The sequence below is a fragment of the Colobus angolensis genome, unplaced genomic scaffold (genome assembly GCF_000951035.1).
Source record: "Colobus angolensis palliatus isolate OR3802 unplaced genomic scaffold, Cang.pa_1.0 Scaffold14, whole genome shotgun sequence".
NCBI classification, from domain to species: domain Eukaryota; kingdom Metazoa; phylum Chordata; class Mammalia; order Primates; family Cercopithecidae; genus Colobus; species Colobus angolensis.
This window is the reverse complement of record NW_012114488.1, coordinates 6366129-6384515: the sequence shown is the minus strand read 5'-3', so window position 1 is coordinate 6384515 and position 18387 is coordinate 6366129. Positions and strand designations below refer to the sequence as shown.

The 18387-nt window shown below is 42.5% G+C and overlaps 1 protein-coding gene across 2 annotated transcripts in view; it reads right to left on the bottom strand.

Annotated features, from left to right (window-relative positions):
• Positions 1-18387, bottom strand: part of PSMB1 (proteasome (prosome, macropain) subunit, beta type, 1) — a 41160-nt gene that overhangs the window by 6323 nt on the left and 16450 nt on the right. Inside the window, exons 5-6 of one of the 2 annotated variants that reach the window (XM_011934912.1) lie at positions 17939-18045; positions 15928-16137 (exon numbers count right to left, since the gene is read on the bottom strand). In XM_011934912.1, the coding sequence (XP_011790302.1) occupies positions 15952-16137; positions 17939-18045 (293 nt within the window). In that variant the 3' untranslated portion in view covers positions 15928-15951. Of the gene's footprint in view, positions 1-15847; positions 16138-17938; positions 18046-18387 lie in introns of those variants that run through there. The other variant, XM_011934911.1, reaches the window with a different exon arrangement.

Here is an 18387-nt window from a genome sequence, read left to right as displayed (position 1 = left end):
CCTGTCACCCAGGCTGGAGTGTGATGGCACAATCTTGGCTCACTGCAACCTCCACTTCCCAGGTTCAAGCAATTCACTTGCCTCAGCCTCCCGAGCAGCTGGGATTACAGGTGTGTGCCACCACTCCCAGCTAATTTTTGTATTCTTAGTAGAGATGGGATTTTGCCATGTTGGCCAGGCTGGTCTTGAACTCCTGACCTCAGGTGATCCCACCTCAGCCTCCCAAAGTGCTGGGATTACAGCCATAAGCCATCACACCCAGCCAAATTTTCCAAACTTGTATGCTCTGCTTCCTCTTGAATGCTTTTCTGCTTACAAATTTCTTCCATCAGATACCCCAAATCATCTCTCTCAAGTTCAAAGTTTCACAGATATCTAGGGCAGGGGCAAAATGCTGCCAGCCTCTTTGCATAGCAAGATCTTTACTCCAGTTCCCAACAAGTTTCTCATCTCCATCTGAGACCACCTCAGCCTGGATTTCACTGTTCATATCACTATCAGCATTTGGTCAGAGTCAATCAACAAGACTCTAGGAAGTTCCAGACTTTCCCACATCTTCCTGTCTTCTAAGCCCTCCAAGTCTCTAGGAAGTTTAAAACTTTTCCACATTTTCCTGTCTTCTTCTGAGCCCTCCAAATGGTTCCAACCTCTGCCTGTTACACATTTGTGAAAGCCACTTTCACATTTTTGGATATATTACAGCAGCGCCCCACTACCTGACACCATTTTACTGTAGTAGTTCATTCTAATGCTGCTTATAAAGACATGGCTGAGACTGGGTAATTAATAAAGGAAAGAGGTTTAATTGACTCACAGTTCTGCAGGGCTGGGAAGGCCTCAGGAAACTTACAATTATGGCAGAAGGGGAAGCAAACCCATACTTCCTCACACGGTGGCAGCAAAGAGAAGCGCAGAGCAGAGGGGTTGGGGGAAGCCCCTTATAAAACCATTAGGTCTCATGAGAACTCACTCACTATCACCAGAACAGCATGATGGTATCCACCCCCACGATTCAATTACCTCCTGCCAGGTCCCTCCCATGACATGTGGGGATTAAGGGAACTGCAATTCAAGATGAGATTTGGGTGGGGACACAGCCAAACCATATCAATCTGTAAACCTGAATTACTGAAGCTTGAATAACTGCAAGACCTGTGTGGTTACCATGTTGTGGGTATTCTGAAATGGTTCTAAATTTAAATCATATTCTACATACACATTTTTTAAAGTACATTATTAAATGTGATTTAGTATTTGTAACTTTATAAGTGTTGTCATTTAATCAGTTCATAGATCGGAAATCAATCCTTCATTGGTGAGCTCAGTTTGGTGACCTGAAAATATAGTCATCATGTTATGTGGGGTCATTTATAACATTTTGCACACTTAGAATTTTAACTGCAAAACAGAGGCAGAGGATGAGAAGAGTAGGATCTGAATCTCAGGGCTATTTGCAGCAAAATGACTGCAAGGGACCTTGGAGAGCGGCCAGGGGTTGGAGGCTCCAGGAAGGCCAACAGGGTGTCTAGTCAGACAAAGGGAAGAAGCCACATCAGGTCCCAGGAGGATACTGGTCAGCTGCAAAGCACGGCACCAAAGCTCAGAAAACAAATACTTAATATGGAGATCAAGTTCCCACTGGGTGGGGAGGAGATGGTAGCCCCGTGGTTCCTTACTTTTTAACAAAAATCCCTTTCATCTCCTCCCATTGCCCACCATGTGTTTGGAAGGTTCTTCCTCCAAAACTGCATTTAGTGACAATGGATTCTTCAAGAATCAGACATTTATCACTGCCAGCCAAAGTTTTATTCACAAGAAACCACTGAATTGATTGAATTCATTATTTTAACAAATAATTAGTATGCAATAATGGTAGCCATGGAGCTAGAGCCAAGGGGAGAAAGATAGGGAGGTCCTTACCCTCTAGTGAATAATAGACTTGAATGGACATTTGGGTCAGAAGTTACTCTCTGGCTTGCAACGTGAGAGTTAGGTTTAGGAAATGGACGGAGAAAAAGAATGTGGGGGATGGGATCAGAGGCAGCTTCACAGAGAGGCACACTTGAGTCAAAACTTGACTCACGTTTGAAAGATGAATATGAGTTTCCAGGCACATGGGAGCTGGGGGTGGGTGTAGCGGCTGTGGGTCCCCGCAGAGAGAATAGCATGTAAGGCGTAACAGGAATAACTGTGATTCACTGAGGACATACTGTGTTAGGCACTGGAACAAGAGCTTTACAAACATTATCTCACATATGCTTCACTGGGTGCCTATGAGGAAGGTACTATAATCTACATTTCGTAAGTGAGGAAGCAAGGCCTAGGGACTTCCAATAATTGCCTGAGGCCACAGACAGGAAGAGATGGGGTAGACCTGATTCTCTTTCGGATTCCAGAGCCTACAACCACTTCAGTATCTTTGGGCAACGATAACAACTTGCTGTTGCCAGAAAAGTGACGGTCAGAGACCCTTAAAAGTGAGGGGAGGTGACCAGCCCCTGACAGCACACGTAGCAGAGGAGCTGGGCTGCCTCCTGTAGGCTGCATGGAGCACAGCGGCCTGAGCAGCAAGGGGAGAAGCCTAACCTGCATTTCCACTGCTCACTCTGGCAGCCTGTGGGTGCACACCCCCAGACAGGAGCCCATCCCAGGGACTGGCTGCACAGCTGTTCTGCAAAAGTAAAGAAACAGCACATCTCCTCAGCCCTTGCACCTTACTTCTTGTAAATTTCTAGTTCTTGTTAGGTTTTCCAACCTATCGCCCCTGGACTCCCATTCTAACCTGATGTCTTATAAACATTCAGGGCTCCTTGGAAAACCGAGGATTTCTCTGAGGACCCAAGACCATGTACCTGCTGAGTGAGCCCTGCTCACTTGCATTCTGGAGGGAAAAATCACATAAACTCCCTTCCAATCTGTAACTCTTCTTAAAGTCTTCCTTCATGCAATCCTCGGGGACGCACACTTGACACAGCTGTACTTCTCTAAAGGAAAGGAGAATAGCAGTGGCCTAGCCCAGGCCATTTGCCATACTTGCATGGAATGTTTTTCCTATGGAAGCTTATTTTGGAATACAGTCACAGAGGACGTTAAGATAAACAAGCTTTTCCTTTTCTGGACAATTCTTTGAGATAAAATCTACTGCAGAAGGCAAGACACTTAGCTTCTGCCCAGAAACTGATGTCACATGGTTAACGTGTGGTGGCCACATGAACGGAAGCTGACAGTGACCCCGAGTCAGCATCCTGGGTGCAGCTGCCACCCCGTCACTCTCATCACATTCCACCATTCCCAGGCCACAGAGGCAAGAGGATACCCTCAAAACTTAAAGATAGCTTTAGTTTTAGGAAAATAGGATAGAAAAATATCTTATGCCTCAGAATAATAGGTGGAATTCAATTGCTCTTTAAGGTGGCACAAGCACAATGTCCAAATAGGCTTACAAAGACTTTCCCAAGATTGTGGGTGATTGATTTGTGGCAGGCTATTAAGGGAAGTTCAGGATGGCCAGGCTATTTTGAGACTGATGTCTTGGAGAACCCTCTCTCTTTCATGCAAACCACTCCCTTGGCATCACTCTGAGAGACAAGCTGCTGGCCTGTGCAGCCCACACCCTGACTCAGGGTGGCATTTTTCTCAAGCCCTCTCCTTTTAAGGCCATCGGGGATCTGAGCCCCCATGGGTAGGGAACAGGCCAGGCAGCTGGAGCGTGCAAGAGTCATCACTACGAATAGCTTGACTCTGAAGTTTCTAAAAGGGAACCTGGACCACCTGAGCCTCCCCAGAAGACGCCCCAGTCACATTTACCCTGCTGCTGCCATGGGTCTCAGGCAGAGCCATCTGCACACGCGGGAACATGAAGGGCACTTGGCAAGACTTCAGCTGGTGGGTTAAATGTGGCTCACAGCTGTCGCTGAGGCATACTCCCCAAAATAGTCTCAACACAGCAGCAGGAAAGATGACACAGAGGTGACTGAGACTACTCGCAATACAGCATTACTATGCTCCCTTGAATAAAGTATGTAAATCAAGGTGTTAACCATCAGTAGCATAGAAAAGAGAGTGTTAAGTGTAGGGGCTTAGCTGTAAAAAGAATCACAAGAACAAGAAAAAAAAAAAACTTCGGTTAAAGGGCTAGGTAGTCTAGAAAATGTGTTAGGTATTTGTATTATGAACACAGAGGAGGGTAACACGATAGAACAGAAACCTGTTACAAACAGGCAACAACAACAACAACATAGACAACAACCCTAAAAGAAAAATGCCGTGAAGGGAAAGCTGGAAAATTGTGAGAGGTTTTACCAGGGGCCTGTCTGCGTGTAACTAGGTCCTCATCCTGGACTTGGTCATGCAAAGGACAGGTGACTGCACCTCCAGGAAGGCAGAAAGGGACCTACATGAGTGAGACGCTCAAGTCCTGCCCAAGTTGAAATCTGTGATTCTGTGATCTGAAGAAAGTTTGTGGCTATTTTTAGAAACTAAAGTTTATCTCATATTGACACAAACTCAAAAATCAATACTTCAAGATATGTCATATCACAAAAAGATTTCTCTTCTAGTACATTATCATTTAACCAACACAAACAGCTCTAGGCCAGGTGCCGTGGTTCACGCCTATAAACCCAGCACTTTGGGAGGCTGAGGGGGGTGGATCCCTAGAGCCCAGGAGTTTGAGGTCAGCCTCGGCAACATGGCGAAACTCTGTCTCTACAAAAAGTACAAAAATTAGCCAGGTATAGTGGCACACACCTGTAGTTCCAGCTACTGAGGAGGCTAAGGTGAGAGGACCGCTGAGCCCAGGGATGCAGAGACTACAGTGAGCCATGATTATACCACCGCACTCCAGCCTGGGCAACAGAGGGAGACCTTCTCTCAAAAAGAAAAGAAAAGAGAAAAGGAAACAGGTCTAATCTGTTCATCCCAGCAATGATAAGATTTATATGAACAGAATTTGCTTTATTGATGAAAAAGTGAACATAATCTAATCAAGCCTCTACATTTAACTACTAATTTATAGGAAAAGACAGGATGGAAACTACAGGAATGCAATCAGTTGTATCTAGAATGTGGAGGATTCTTCATGACAAACGACTTGGATTCTTTGACATGTAAATTTCAAGGAAATATAGAGAGAGAAAGAGAGAAAGAGGCTTGTTTCCAGATTTGACTGACATGTTAATATACCTTTATGAGACAATCAAGGAAATCTGAACATGGACTGGGTATTGAATGTTGAGGGATTACAGTTAATTTTTAAAGGTACAATTGTGATACTGTGATTATATTTTTAAATGCGATCATTATCTTTTAGGAGCACTAAAATATTTACTAATGAAATTATAGGATTTCTAGGATTTACTTCAAAATAAACAAGGATAATAAAATAAGATTACCATAACTAGTTACTGAAGTGGGTGAAATATACAAGGGGCTTATTTGACATTTCCATAATAAAAAAACACGAATGAACGAACAAAGCATTATAGAAATTCAAGTAAAAAATAGCTCGTGCTTAGTAATAAATCAAAGCATGCTGGACACTTTAAATGATAAACAAAGATAAGATCGTGCCTTCTAGAAAACAACTCTAATTCAGGACAGACGCACTTATATCCTTACCCACATCAGATGGAAGAGTCAGAAAGAGATGGAAGAATAGAAGGTAGAATGGTCGCTAGCAGAGGGTGGGAAGGTGGTATGTGTGGGGGAGAGAAAGAGAGGTTGATCAATGGGTACAGACAGCTAGATGGAAGGAGTGTGAGGTCTGATGTTCGACAGTAGAGTGACTGTAGTTAAGAACAATGTATTGCATATTTCAAAATAGCTAGACGACAGGACTTGGAATGTTCCCAACACATAGAAAGGTGATGAACTCAAGGTGTTGAACATCCCAGATACCCTGACTTGATCATTATGCAGTAACGAAATATCACACTTACCCACAAATATTACGTATCAATTTTTAAAATTTCACCCAAGAATGAGATGTGCTGATGCATGTGGAGGGCCTAGCTCCAGGCTGGGTGTAAACTTCAAGCCACTGAAGATCCCATTTCCAAGGTTTTTCTACTTTGAAATTCCAAACTTATTTTTCTAGCAGATTTGTAAGGGACATGGGAACAACATAGACTTGTTAAAGTGATAAGAGAAAGTAAATATGCCCTCAATCTTACACCAAATCTTCTGACAAGTCTTGATTGATAATCGTTTCTTCACATTTGTGAAAAACATGAGAGAAAACGTGTTTGTGTCTCATTTTCAGGTGTGAACACTTGGCATTACCCACAGCTTCCAATGGAATAAAAAGGGGCTTGGTTGTTTTTCCATCAGCTTTTTCCTGCATGAGTGTGTGTGTGTGTGTGTGTGTGTGTGTGTTTACATATTGGCTCTAAGCATTTATTAGCCCGATATTTTTTAGTGACACGCTCTGCTTCTCAATATCATTTGCCGTATTAGATTTTTGTAACGTGTGCTAAAGGTTAAAACTCCTTTTCCCCTTCATGAAGCCTGAGAGAAGTGTTTTCTGGGTTTTCTCGAGACAACCCAGAGGTTTTGTCTATGTCTTTCTAAAATGTCTCAGATTTTTCTTGCTAATTATGCACTTTCATAATCAAGCAGACAAATCAGAATATTATTTTGGTGAGGCCATCATCTAAACTAACAGTGTTTACGTACAGAAGCAGCACTGACAGGGCTCATACTCCTCAGTTAGCAAGTCGGCATCTTCCTCCTGCCAGCAACCCACCCCAGAATATCTGTGGCTTATTAATACTCATGAAAACAATAGTTTTCATATTTACTAATTAGGAGATGATCAGATGTATCTATTGATAGCAACAGGTTACTTAAAAGTGAAAAAATCTATCAAACAGATTTTTTACCAACTCAAAGTTTCCAGTTAGGTATTTTTCATTAAATTGATTGCTAGACTGCCGCCACAATCAAACTTAAACATTATAAGAAGTTTGGTTGGTCTTTTAAAATCATGCAAAAATTCAAGGGGAGCTATTAAATATAGAATTCCAAATGTATAAAATCTTGTCCCAAAATGGTCAATAAAGTGAACCAGTCCACTAGTAAATTTATAGAGGGCCAGTCCACTACATTAGTTTGGATGTTCTTCCTCTGCATTTTTATGTTTTCACACACCTGCAGTCAGTGTGTACAATGTTGTATCCTTTTGATTTTCATTTAACGTTCTGCTTTAATATTCTGACATGTTGCTGCAAGGTCTTCATGGCCACCACGTTTAACTGCCAGAAAATATTTAATGTAGTGAACATTTCATAAATTACTTAACCATGTCCCAATTGTTGGTTATTTAAGGAATTTAAAACTAAAACCCACTCTTGTGACAAAGTTCTGATGTATCCAGATGTGCTCAAGCCAAGTCGTCCAGCAATAGCTCTGCTAAACCCCGTCAGAGCCCTTTTCTGAAGGGAACCAGGAAACATCTCACAACAAGAAGCTTGAGGCCTCTACAAAATGACCTCAGGGTTACGATTTCAATTGCACTCTGAGTCACATAGAAGAACCACTAGGTTATTTGGCTTAAAATGGAGGAAGTGTCGTTTTTGTTTCTGTTCTACCTGCAAGAAGTTCCTTCCCAGGCCCTGCATTGCCAATCTTTTTTTTTTTTTTGTATAGGCATATTTTAAGTTCTAGGGTACATGTGCACAATGTGCAGGCTTGTTACATGTGTATACATGTGCCATGTTGGTGTGCTGCACCCATTAACGCGTCATTTACATTAGGTATCTCTCCTAATGCTCTCCCTTCCCCTTCCCCCGACCCCACGACAGGCCCTGGTGTGTGATGTTCCCCTTCCTTTGTCCAAGTGATCACATTGTTCAATTCCCACCTATGAGTGAGAACATGCGCTGTTTGGTTTTCTGTCCTTGCAATAGTTTGCTCAGAATGATGGTTTCCAGCTTCATCCATGTCCCTACAAAGGACATGAACTCATCCTTCTTTATGGCTGCATGGTATTCCATGGTGTAGATGTGCCACATTTTCTTAATCCAGTCTATCATTGATGGACATTTGGGTTGGTTCCAAGTCTTTGCTACTGTGAATAGTGCCACAATAAACATACATATGTCTGTGTCTTTATAGCAGCATGATTTATAATCCTTTGGGTATATACCCAGTAATGGGATCACTGGTCAAATGGTACTTCTAGTTCTAGGTCCTTGAGGAATTGCCATACTGTTTTCCATAATGGTTGAACTAGTTTACAATCCCACCAACAGTGTAAAAGTGTTCCTATTTCTCCACATCCTCTCCAGCACCTGTTGTTTCCTGACTTTTTAGTGATGGCCATTCTAACTGGTATGAGATGGTATCTCACTGTGGTTTTGATTTGCATTTCTCTGATGGCCAGTGATGATGAGCATTTTTTCACGTGTCTGTTGGCTGCATAAATGTCTTGAGACATGTCTGTTCATATCTTTTGCCCACTTTTTGATGGTGCTGTTTGATTTTTTTCTTGCAAATTTGTTTAAGTTCTTTGTAGATTCTGGATATTAGCCCTTTGTCAGATGAGTAGACTGCAAAAATATTCTCCCATTCTGTAAGTTGCCCGTTCACTCTGATGGCAGTTTCTTTTTCTGTGCAGAAACTCTTTTCGTTTAACTAGATCCCATTTGTCTATTTTGGCTTTTGTCTGCATTGTCAATCTTCCCTCATCCCTCCAAGCCCATCACCTTCCAGTGGTCCCTGTTCAAAGTTTAGCCCCTGCTTCCCACCCTGCGTGCTTCGATTCCCCCAGCACCCTGAGTTTGTCAGAGTCTCAAATGCATGATTACACACAGTTTCACTTTGACTGATTGTGTTTCTTCCCCACTTAGAATATAATATGAACACCTTGAGAGGAGGGCTTATTCTCTGTTTTGTTTGTTGCTGCATCCCCAGTGCCTGGCACAGAGATGATGCCAAGACCCTTGCTCTCATCACTGTTTTTTCTTGTTATTCAAGTCTCAGTGCAGTTCTTCATGGTCTAAAGTTGAAGCCCGCCCACTCCCTGCACCTCACACTCAGAATTCTCCTCACAGCCCTCTGAGGTTTTCTGGTGTATTTGTCTGCTCTGCCTCCCAAGAGAGCAGGGATTTCATTTCTCTATTAACTGCTATATCGCCAGGACTCAGAAAGTGCCTAGAACATAATATGAGCTCCAGAAATACTGTTGAAAAAATGAAAAAATTGAGCACACTGAGTGTCTGAATAAAATATCCTAACCGTACCCCTAAATAAACAACATAAATAAGCAAATTTCCACTTCTCGGAAAAGTTATATTTTAGTGTCCAATGCTCTCATTATGCAGATGGCATCTTCGATTCTTCATATTCGTTAGAGCCTCCAGAAAGGAGTATGCAAACCACATGGGCCTCTGACTGTTATGACCAAATCTCTCTATGCCTGTCCTTGTTCTCTGATCCTTCCTCTGGGCCCTTGGAAATGCTGGTCTCCATCAAGTTGCTGTAAGCAGTGTTCAGAAAAAGTTATCCTTGAGAAGTTTCAGGAGAAAACCACAGATTTCCTGGAAATGCTTCATGACATTTAAGGCTTTCAGAGCCTTGAACTTCAGGAGCAAGATGGCCGGTAGGTCTTCTGGAGGTCTTGCCTAACCTGAGAAGGTCCCAGAGAATTTGCGCACAACTTCCCAGGAAGCAGTAAGACAAGCTGGTGCAGTCCCATGGGATGAGAGGTAAGAGCTTACCAATGTCTCCAGTTTCTGTCAATGAATGTTCTTAGCATTTTCAGTGAGGAGAAAACAATATCACACAGATCACAGACAGATCAGCAGTCTCTTGACCTTCTAGGTCACTCGAGGGGTTCTCAACAATCAATTCTAAAATGCAAGTGAAAAATGTCAATATAAGGCTAGAAGACGCAGGGGCCCATTCCTGTAACTCCAACACTCTGGAAGCTCGAGGCGGACCTAGAACTTTGTAAATCTGAGATCTTGCTCCATGACTTTGTGGATACTTTCTACTAATATGACCTACACAAAATCTTCAACCAAGAATCTCAACTGCATTTATCGACTTGTGTCCTTAGATCATCATAACACCTAGATTCATTTGAAAAAAAATTTATTGAAGTAAAAGAAATAAGAACTTGATAGCACAAAACAAAGAAAACCCAGAAAGAGAGAGAAAAACAGAAAAACCAAACACTGAGTCTTAATCTGTTCTGCCACTACTCAGCAACCTGGACAGAGCACTTTAATGTATTCTCTGCCCATTATTTTCTTTGTTTATAAAAGTTTATAGCTCCAAAAAAATTCTGTGTTCTGATTTTTGTCTCTCCAAACCACAACCAGTCCCCTGCTCCCTTCTCTCCTCTTCCTCTTTCTTCTTCTTCCTTTTCTTCCTCTTCCTCCTCCTCCTTCTTCTTCTTTCTTCTTTTTCTTCCTCCTTCTCCTTTCTCTTCCTCCTCCTCCTCCTTCTTCTCTCTCTCTCTCTCTCTCTCTCTCTCCCGCCTTCCTTTCCCTCTCCCCCACCCACCCACCTCCCAACCTCTACACACACCTAGGACACCTCCAGCATAGGTTACTACCAATTTTGCTCGGTTTGTCTCCTTCTGTCCTTTCCACTTTGATCTGGGGAATGGCTGAGATTTAGGACAGCAACAAGGTGTACCTCCTTCCAGGTTATGAAACAGAATTTATGATTAGACTCAAGGCCCCTTCTTAGTCACTCAGTAAAGTCTGTGCACTAGCAAACTGTGGTAGCAGTTTTCTGAGCATTAGAAAACGATAGTTCCCAGAGGCAGGATGAGGCAACACTGCCACCTGGCGGCCTTTTGGAGGGTGATGTGGAGCCTGGTTTTCGTTGAAGACTGAAGGTCCCTTGATTTCCTGAATCTCAGCCAACTCTCCAGCAGGTTCTCACTGCAGAAGAGGTCAGGCCATTGGTCGGCTTGAGGACAAAGTGGGAGGATCACACTTTCGATCACCTACACCTTCCAACAATCCGCCCTGTGGACATCAGCTCACGCCCCGCGCTGGTTTTAAAATAGTTTCCCATTATAGAAATATTTTTCAAAGATGATCCACAAGTTCCAGAAGCCTTTCAGACAAGGGAGAGCAACTTGGCAGCTAAACTCATTCAAGAGTACAGCCTGGCTAGGAGGGTGCTCATGGCAAGAGTGGGGCCACGGGCCTCTCCTTTCACTGGACATAGGGGCCATACAAAGTGGCTGTTTTGAAATGCATCCACATACACTATGGAGCCTCGCTGTCTAGGGAGAAAACAGGCACGGTATGTCAACAGATACATCAGCAGCGATCCTGTGGGTGACGTAAAGCACCCACACTCTTCGTCCTGCTGAGCGGAACTCGACGGTGAGACACTTGTATTCCTACCTCCACTTGCCTTCAGGCTCCTCCCACATTCCACGTTGCCCATGGACAGAGCTACTACCCCTCCAAAGAAGTGACAACTTGAAATAAAGGATGTGAAGCTCCTTCCCAAGTTTAGACCCAGGCCTGCTGCTAGGAACTCCAGAGGAGGGATGGAAAGAAGTTTGTCCTGCTCACAGATTGAATGTTTCTCTCACAACCAGAAGTAGGTAGCAAGATGGATTTTCAATCAACACCAACAAGCGGATCACTCCTGGATCCTTTAAGCAAGTTCCATGTCTCTTTATAGGTTTAGGCGCCTCCTATGTGTCCAAACTTTGTGTAATGTGTATACAAGAAAAGTAAATGGGAGGGACAATATTTCAGAAATAACAGCAAACACAATTGCATTCACATTTAACATCAACTATTAAGTGTCAAGTTAATAGAAGCTCAGAAGAAATTCATGAAATCTAGAAAAGTTGGGAAAATCTCAATAGAGAAAATAAAACTTGATCTGGACTTTAAGAGTATGATTTATAAAGCTCAAGGGGACAGTACACGAAGTCAGACAATGTTAGTTGAATCACTGAAGAATCAGAATATCACACCCACTTAACAAAGCAGCCCAGCTAGTTGAAGAAGTATGTTGAAGAGGTAGGCAGTTGGGTGGGGAGATGAGGATGGCATGGAGGGATCTGAAAACTGTCAACCTTAAATAATAAGATTCAGAAAATATGATTAAGTAGAGAGTTAATTTGAGCGCAAATCTTGAGAATGGCCCCCTGGAAATACTGACTCCGAACCAGTAAGGTTAATGTTTCAAAGTGGAGAAGGTTTCACTTAGAAATTTTAGCAGGATCACATTTTCCATACAAGACCAGTGCATTCGCCACAGCAATTTGATTGGTTACAGATTGCCGCTCATTTCAAGATTGCTTTACTATTCTGTGAGGAGGAGCAGTGATTTGAGGGGTCTTATATCTGGTGCCCTTTTGTCTTAATTATTTACAGGGGAAAAAAGGCAGAAGTTGCGCCTGCATGCCCCACATGACTCAGGCTGCATAGCCACATTTCTTTCAAGGCTCAGAATAATTTAAAGTTCCAACAGCTTTAAGTTTGAATTAATTTCACAAAGCAAAGAAGAAAGACTTGGACTTCATGCAGTAATGAAGACCACTGATGGGTACTGAACAACTCTGGTGGGTTTGCACTCAAACAAGGGAGCCTAAGGTGCAGTGAGGCAGCAGCCATCTGTTCTTGTGCTGCTGAGCAGAGCATGACGGGCTGTCACCGCTCATGTGTGTTCTTCACCTGCTGACTCAGCGGGTGGCATGGGCCGCACATGGGCTCCCAGCTCCTGAAGCTCCTGCCAGGCCCTTCCGCAACTTCTCCCAAGCTCTTGGGCCAGGTGCACATCTAGCCAAGACAAAGGAGGCCAGTACCTGATCACTGACGTGAAAGGTCTAAGGCAGTGGGACTGCCACAGGTGCCCCCACGGTCCCAGGTCCCAATCCAGCCTGTTGACCCTCCTCCATTCACACCAATGCCCCTTCAATAGCCTGTGCTATGGGGCTCCTGGACCAAATAGAAACAGGCTCATAAAGATCATCTAATCAGCTCCTCTTATGTGAGGCCAAACTCTGAAATAAATCTCTTTTTATGTCTCCTAGGGCTTGTTTCTCTGATTGAACCTGACTGATGAGGAGTTAAAGAAGTTCTCAAATTATGTACGCATAAGAATCACCTGGGATTTCTAGCCCAGAGGCTGAAACAATAGGTCTGTTGAACCTAGGAGTTCATTTTGAATAAGTGCTCTATGTAATTCTGATACAGGGAATCTCCCATTTACAGTTTGAAATTCACAAATACAAGGAATGAGAGACCTAGAATCAGAAAGCATGTTAATACACTTTGGGGCCATGAAGCGCTCACCCAGGCAACAGGTACAGAAAGGCAGAAAAAGGAACCCCATCAAGGTAATATTTGAGCCTTCTTTTTTTTTTTTTTGGAGACAGGGTCTTGCTGTGTCACCCAGGCTGGAGTGCAGTGGCGCCATCACAGCTCACTGCAGCCTCGACCTCCTAGGCTCAAGTGATACTTCCAGCTCAGCCTCCTGAGTAGCTGGGACTACAGGCGTGTGCCACCATCCCTAATTTTTAAATTTTTGGTAGAGAGGGGGTTTTGCCATGTTGCACAGGCTGGTCTCAAATTCCTGGGCTCATGTGATCTCCCCACCTCAGCCTCGTAAAGTATTAGGATTACAGGCGTAAGCCACTGTGCCTGCCCGAGACATTTTGGTAAGAAATACTGTTTTCCTACTAAGTTGTCTACATTCTTCTTGGCTACGCTTGCAAAGTCACTGACTAGAGCAGGAGCTATGGTTGCATGGGAAATACGGAGGCACGAGCGGTACCTGGCAGCCACAGGCTCCGTTTGTTTCTAACCTCCCAAGTCAGCACAGCCCCACTGAGCAGACTGCCAGAAAGTATTTATGCCATCTGTCTGATAATTAAGACAAATCCAAACATCCACATGCATTCAGTGTGTATAAATGGAGTCACGGCCAACCTCTCACGCAGTTTTCCATCAATCATTTACAAGATTATCAGATACTTCCAATCCCCTTGCAGGCCGTAATGAAGAGGAAGTCTCTACGTAAGAGCAGCTTCTCACTGGAATCTTCAAGGCTAACTCTTAAAAGAATGAATCATACTTCTAACCTTTATCAAAGGTTTTCTTTTCACACAAGGAATGTGCCTGAACGATCTATAAAAGCTACCCACATAATCAGTAGCCAGGTTAGCTCTAGGAGACATGTGCCAAGCACATTCTGGACTGTCATGTTGACTCCAAAACTGAGACCATGTTCAAAGTCTACAGCAACACTGGATTAAAACAATGTTAGCTGAAGGTGGTAAAAAAAAATCATGAAACACTAATTATGTGCCATCAATCATTCCTCAATTTGTAGAACTTCCCTATAAACCTTGGGAGGTGAGAACCTTATAGAAAATCCTAAATACACAACTTTATATAAACAGAAAATTCCAAAATGGGAAATCCTTTAGAAAAAGAATACACCTAGTATATATAAAGATGAAAAAATGTAGTTTTGAAATGGGATAGTCTACAGTTTTTAGTTGGGACATTGGGAAAATTTTAGATGTCAACTTGACTGGATTAAGGGATATCAAGACAGCAGGTAAAGTATTACTTCTGGGTTTGTCTGTGAGGACGTTTCCGGAGGAGACTGGCCTAGGAGTTTGTGGACTGAGTGCAGATCAGCCTCAGTGTGAGCAGGCACCATCCACCTGAATGCAGCCCAGATAGAACCGAAAGGCAAAGGCAAAGAAATCACTGTCTTTCTCCTCAAGCCAGGGACTTGATTAGCAACCCCTCACACCCAACTCCTTATTTTCAGGACTTCAAGGGTTATACCATCAGCTTACCTGGTTGTGAGGCCTTCAGACTTGGACTGAGCCATGCTGCCAGTTTCTCTGGTTCCCCAGCTTGCAGATAGTCAGGCGTGGGATTTCTCAGTCTCGATAATTGAGCCAATTTCTTTAATAAACCCTTTCTCATCTCTCTATATACAAATACATCCTATTGGTTCTGAGTCTTTGGAGAATCCTCATATAGACACTGTAAGAGAAATATGAACCAGGTCTTACCACTGTGTCCCCAATGCCTCTGATAGTGAGTGACAGTATCGATGTTTGTGCAATGTTTACAATGTGTATCTACTAGAAGCTTTTGATAATTTGAATTAAATTATTTATAAAAGGCAAAATAAACAAAAGTGGTATCTAAGATTAACCACCAACTTAGTAAAATTCTATTTATACCACAGGTTGCTCTGGTACAAAGCAAACAATGACTCCCATGTTACGTATAATTTGACTTGTTCAATAACAAGAAAATTACCCAAATATTATAATGGAGTTAAAATGTATTTAATAGACCTAAAACAAAAATTTTGGCTCTAGCAAAATTTAGGTCTCAATTATAACATTACTAAAGTGCTTGTAAAAATTATCCCAGATTTCTGGCTAAAACTTGTATAAAGGCCTTTTTTTTTTTTTTACAATTTTATTTTGGTTGAAGATTTTTCTCCAAAACAGCTATTCCAGACTGCTTAACAATCCCAGAAGTGAAAAATCTTAAGATATTTCATTTATAACCATTAGAGTCCTAATAAAACCCTGGAAAATACTCTCCCTTAGGGATGGTTGAAAGGGCCCTTCAGGCAAGCTGGCTGAATAAATATCAGAGCCCTCTTCATAAGGTAAGTTTGCCCAGAAGGTTAACTTTTACAGATAAATTCCTAGCTCATTAGTGTAAGGGAAAACTAACATGACCTGTTTTCATTACTTAAAATGCAAAAAAAAAAAAAAAAAAAAAACTCAGAAAAAGAGAAAAGGGTGGGAAAAATGAAGAAAATTAAAAGAAAGTTTACTTCCTATATCTGTCTTGCTTAGAGAAGACAAGTTACAGCACAATGAGTACTTCAGGTTTCTCTTTTAATAAACAAAACCATCCAAGGTACAGTTCCAAAGTACAAAATCAACCAGTTCTGAACTGATTGGTGATAACAGCACACAGATCAGTCCTTCCTTAAGGGAATAGTTTCCTCCCTGATGCCCTCTTTGGTCACTATGCAGATCCGGAGCGCGTCCCCAGTGTACACGTCTCTCTCAGCCGCAGAAATAAAGACATCTTTCACCAGCCGCATGGCTCTGTCCAAGGACAGCGGGACATGCTCCACATTCTGCATGTTCTTAAAACCAACCTGGTGGGACAGGAAACGCGGGTGAGATGTCACGTGACAGTAAGCACAAAGGAAAGGTTCAAGTTTCTTCCAACACCCTCATGCGTACGAGGATTTGTGATGAAAATGCTACACAAAATTAAAATGTCCCTCAGACGGAATGAAGACCCTTCTAGACCTGGATGAATCACACACACCAGAAATCTGACAAGGGTTCACTGGCAAAGCTCTCACTCTTGAGGAGCACATGACCTAGAGAGGTGGATGTATGCAAGCAAAGTGATGAGAGAATTGTTATAACTAAGAAGAAATTAAGAGCCAGGAGAGCCCCAACAGCTGTCCACTAAGTCTCCTAGAAGAAGAAAGGCTTCAGCAGAAAGGACTTTTAAGTAGGTGAGTGCTGAAGGCTACACTGAAGAGCATAGAACATCCCAGACTGGAGATGTGGGACGGAGTCAGGAAAAGCACATCTTTTCTGAGAAAAGCAGAGTTAGGGTCTGGGTGTAGTGGGTGACAGGAGATGAGGTCAAAAAGCAATAAGCAGAGGAGTAGCTATATATAACACACTTCAGAAAACTGAACAGGATGAATTAGTGAAGTAAGCTTGTAGGCAGAAAGGATGTTAGAAAATAAATCCAATAATCTAATAATGTAGGTCTGAATTTAGCCAGCAGTAATCAAAAAGAGACTTAGAAATACAGGTGACCTTTAAATAACACAGTTTTCAACCGCTCAGGTCCACTTATACATAAACTTTTTCAATAAACATACTGAAACATTTCTGGAGATCTGCAACAATTTGAAAAAACTCAGATGAGCTGAGTAGCCTAAAAATATTTTAAAAATTAAGAGAAAGGTAAGTCACAAATGTATAAACTATATGTAGATACTAATTATTTTATCATTTACTACCACAAAACACACATAAATTGATAAAGTTAAAGTGATCTCTCAAGGTTCTCCTTTGTTTTTCATTGTGTTTAGTGCAATATTATAAGCCTTAAATAACAAGTGACCCAAACAAAGTGCTATTAGTGGTGCTGGAAGTGCTCCCCAAAAAGCAGGGAAAGTTATGACATTACAAGAAAAGGCTGAATTGCTTGATATGTACTGTAGATTGAGGTCTGCAGCTGTGGTTGTCCACCACTCCAGACAGATGATTCTCCTTGTAAACAGATGATGTAAACTTACAGTGTCAACAAATACAGTATCGTAAAGGTATTTTCTCTTCCTATGATTGTCTTAATAACATTCTCTTTCCTGTAGTTTACTTTATCGTAGGAATACAGCACATAATACATATATAAAATACGTGATAATCCACAGTTTACATTATTGGCAAGGCTTCCAGTCAACAGTAGGCTTATTAGCAATGTTTTCTGGGAGTCGAAAGTTATATGTGGATTTTCCAGTGCTTGGGGAATTGGCACCCCAACCCTTGTGTTGTTCAAGGGTCAATTGTATGCTTGGGAGTTCAAGTACAATACTGGGTAACACAGAAACGGTGGGTAAGACGGAGAAAGGTATTGTTATGATCTTTAGGTAAAGACGGCAAGAGATTAACCACTATAGACATAAAAGAGTTGGAAGCCATGAGAATACAGGAAAACAGTCAAAACCACGGGAGTAGGTGAGGACCCACCAGAGAGCAGGGAGAACACAGAGAGAGATGGTAAGGTTTCTGTAGGGCACATCTGCCAAACTCAAACAGTGATTTGTAAGAAAGTCTTTATATCTTGGCTCTCCTAAGCTAATAAAGAGAACTTGGAGGAAAGTACTTCAAATGAATACCATGACAAGTTAGACACATATCGTTCGTTACCTGGTTGTCAAGCAGGGGCTGTAGCATGGCACTTGCTGAGCCTCCAGCCTTGAAGGAGTCTCTCTGGTAAGACCCTACTGGGTCAAAGCTGTATACAGCCCCCTTTCCTTAAAGAAGAAAATAGTATCCATAAGGATGGCATCCAATCACAATCCCAAATCATCACAAAAATAAATCAGGTCAAAACGTGACACAAAATGGACTATCACCCTGGCTAAAACGTCAGGAACAGTTGGAACACAGTCACTGTTGCACCGGTGACAGCTGCAGCACACACATTGTTGCACATGTGAAAGCCAGAACACAGTCACCATCACACAGATGCCACCCAGAACACAATCACCGTCGCACAGATGCCACCCAGAACACAATCACCATCGCACAGGTGCCACCCAGAACACAGTCACCATCGCACAGGTGCCACCCAGAACACAATCACCATCGCACAG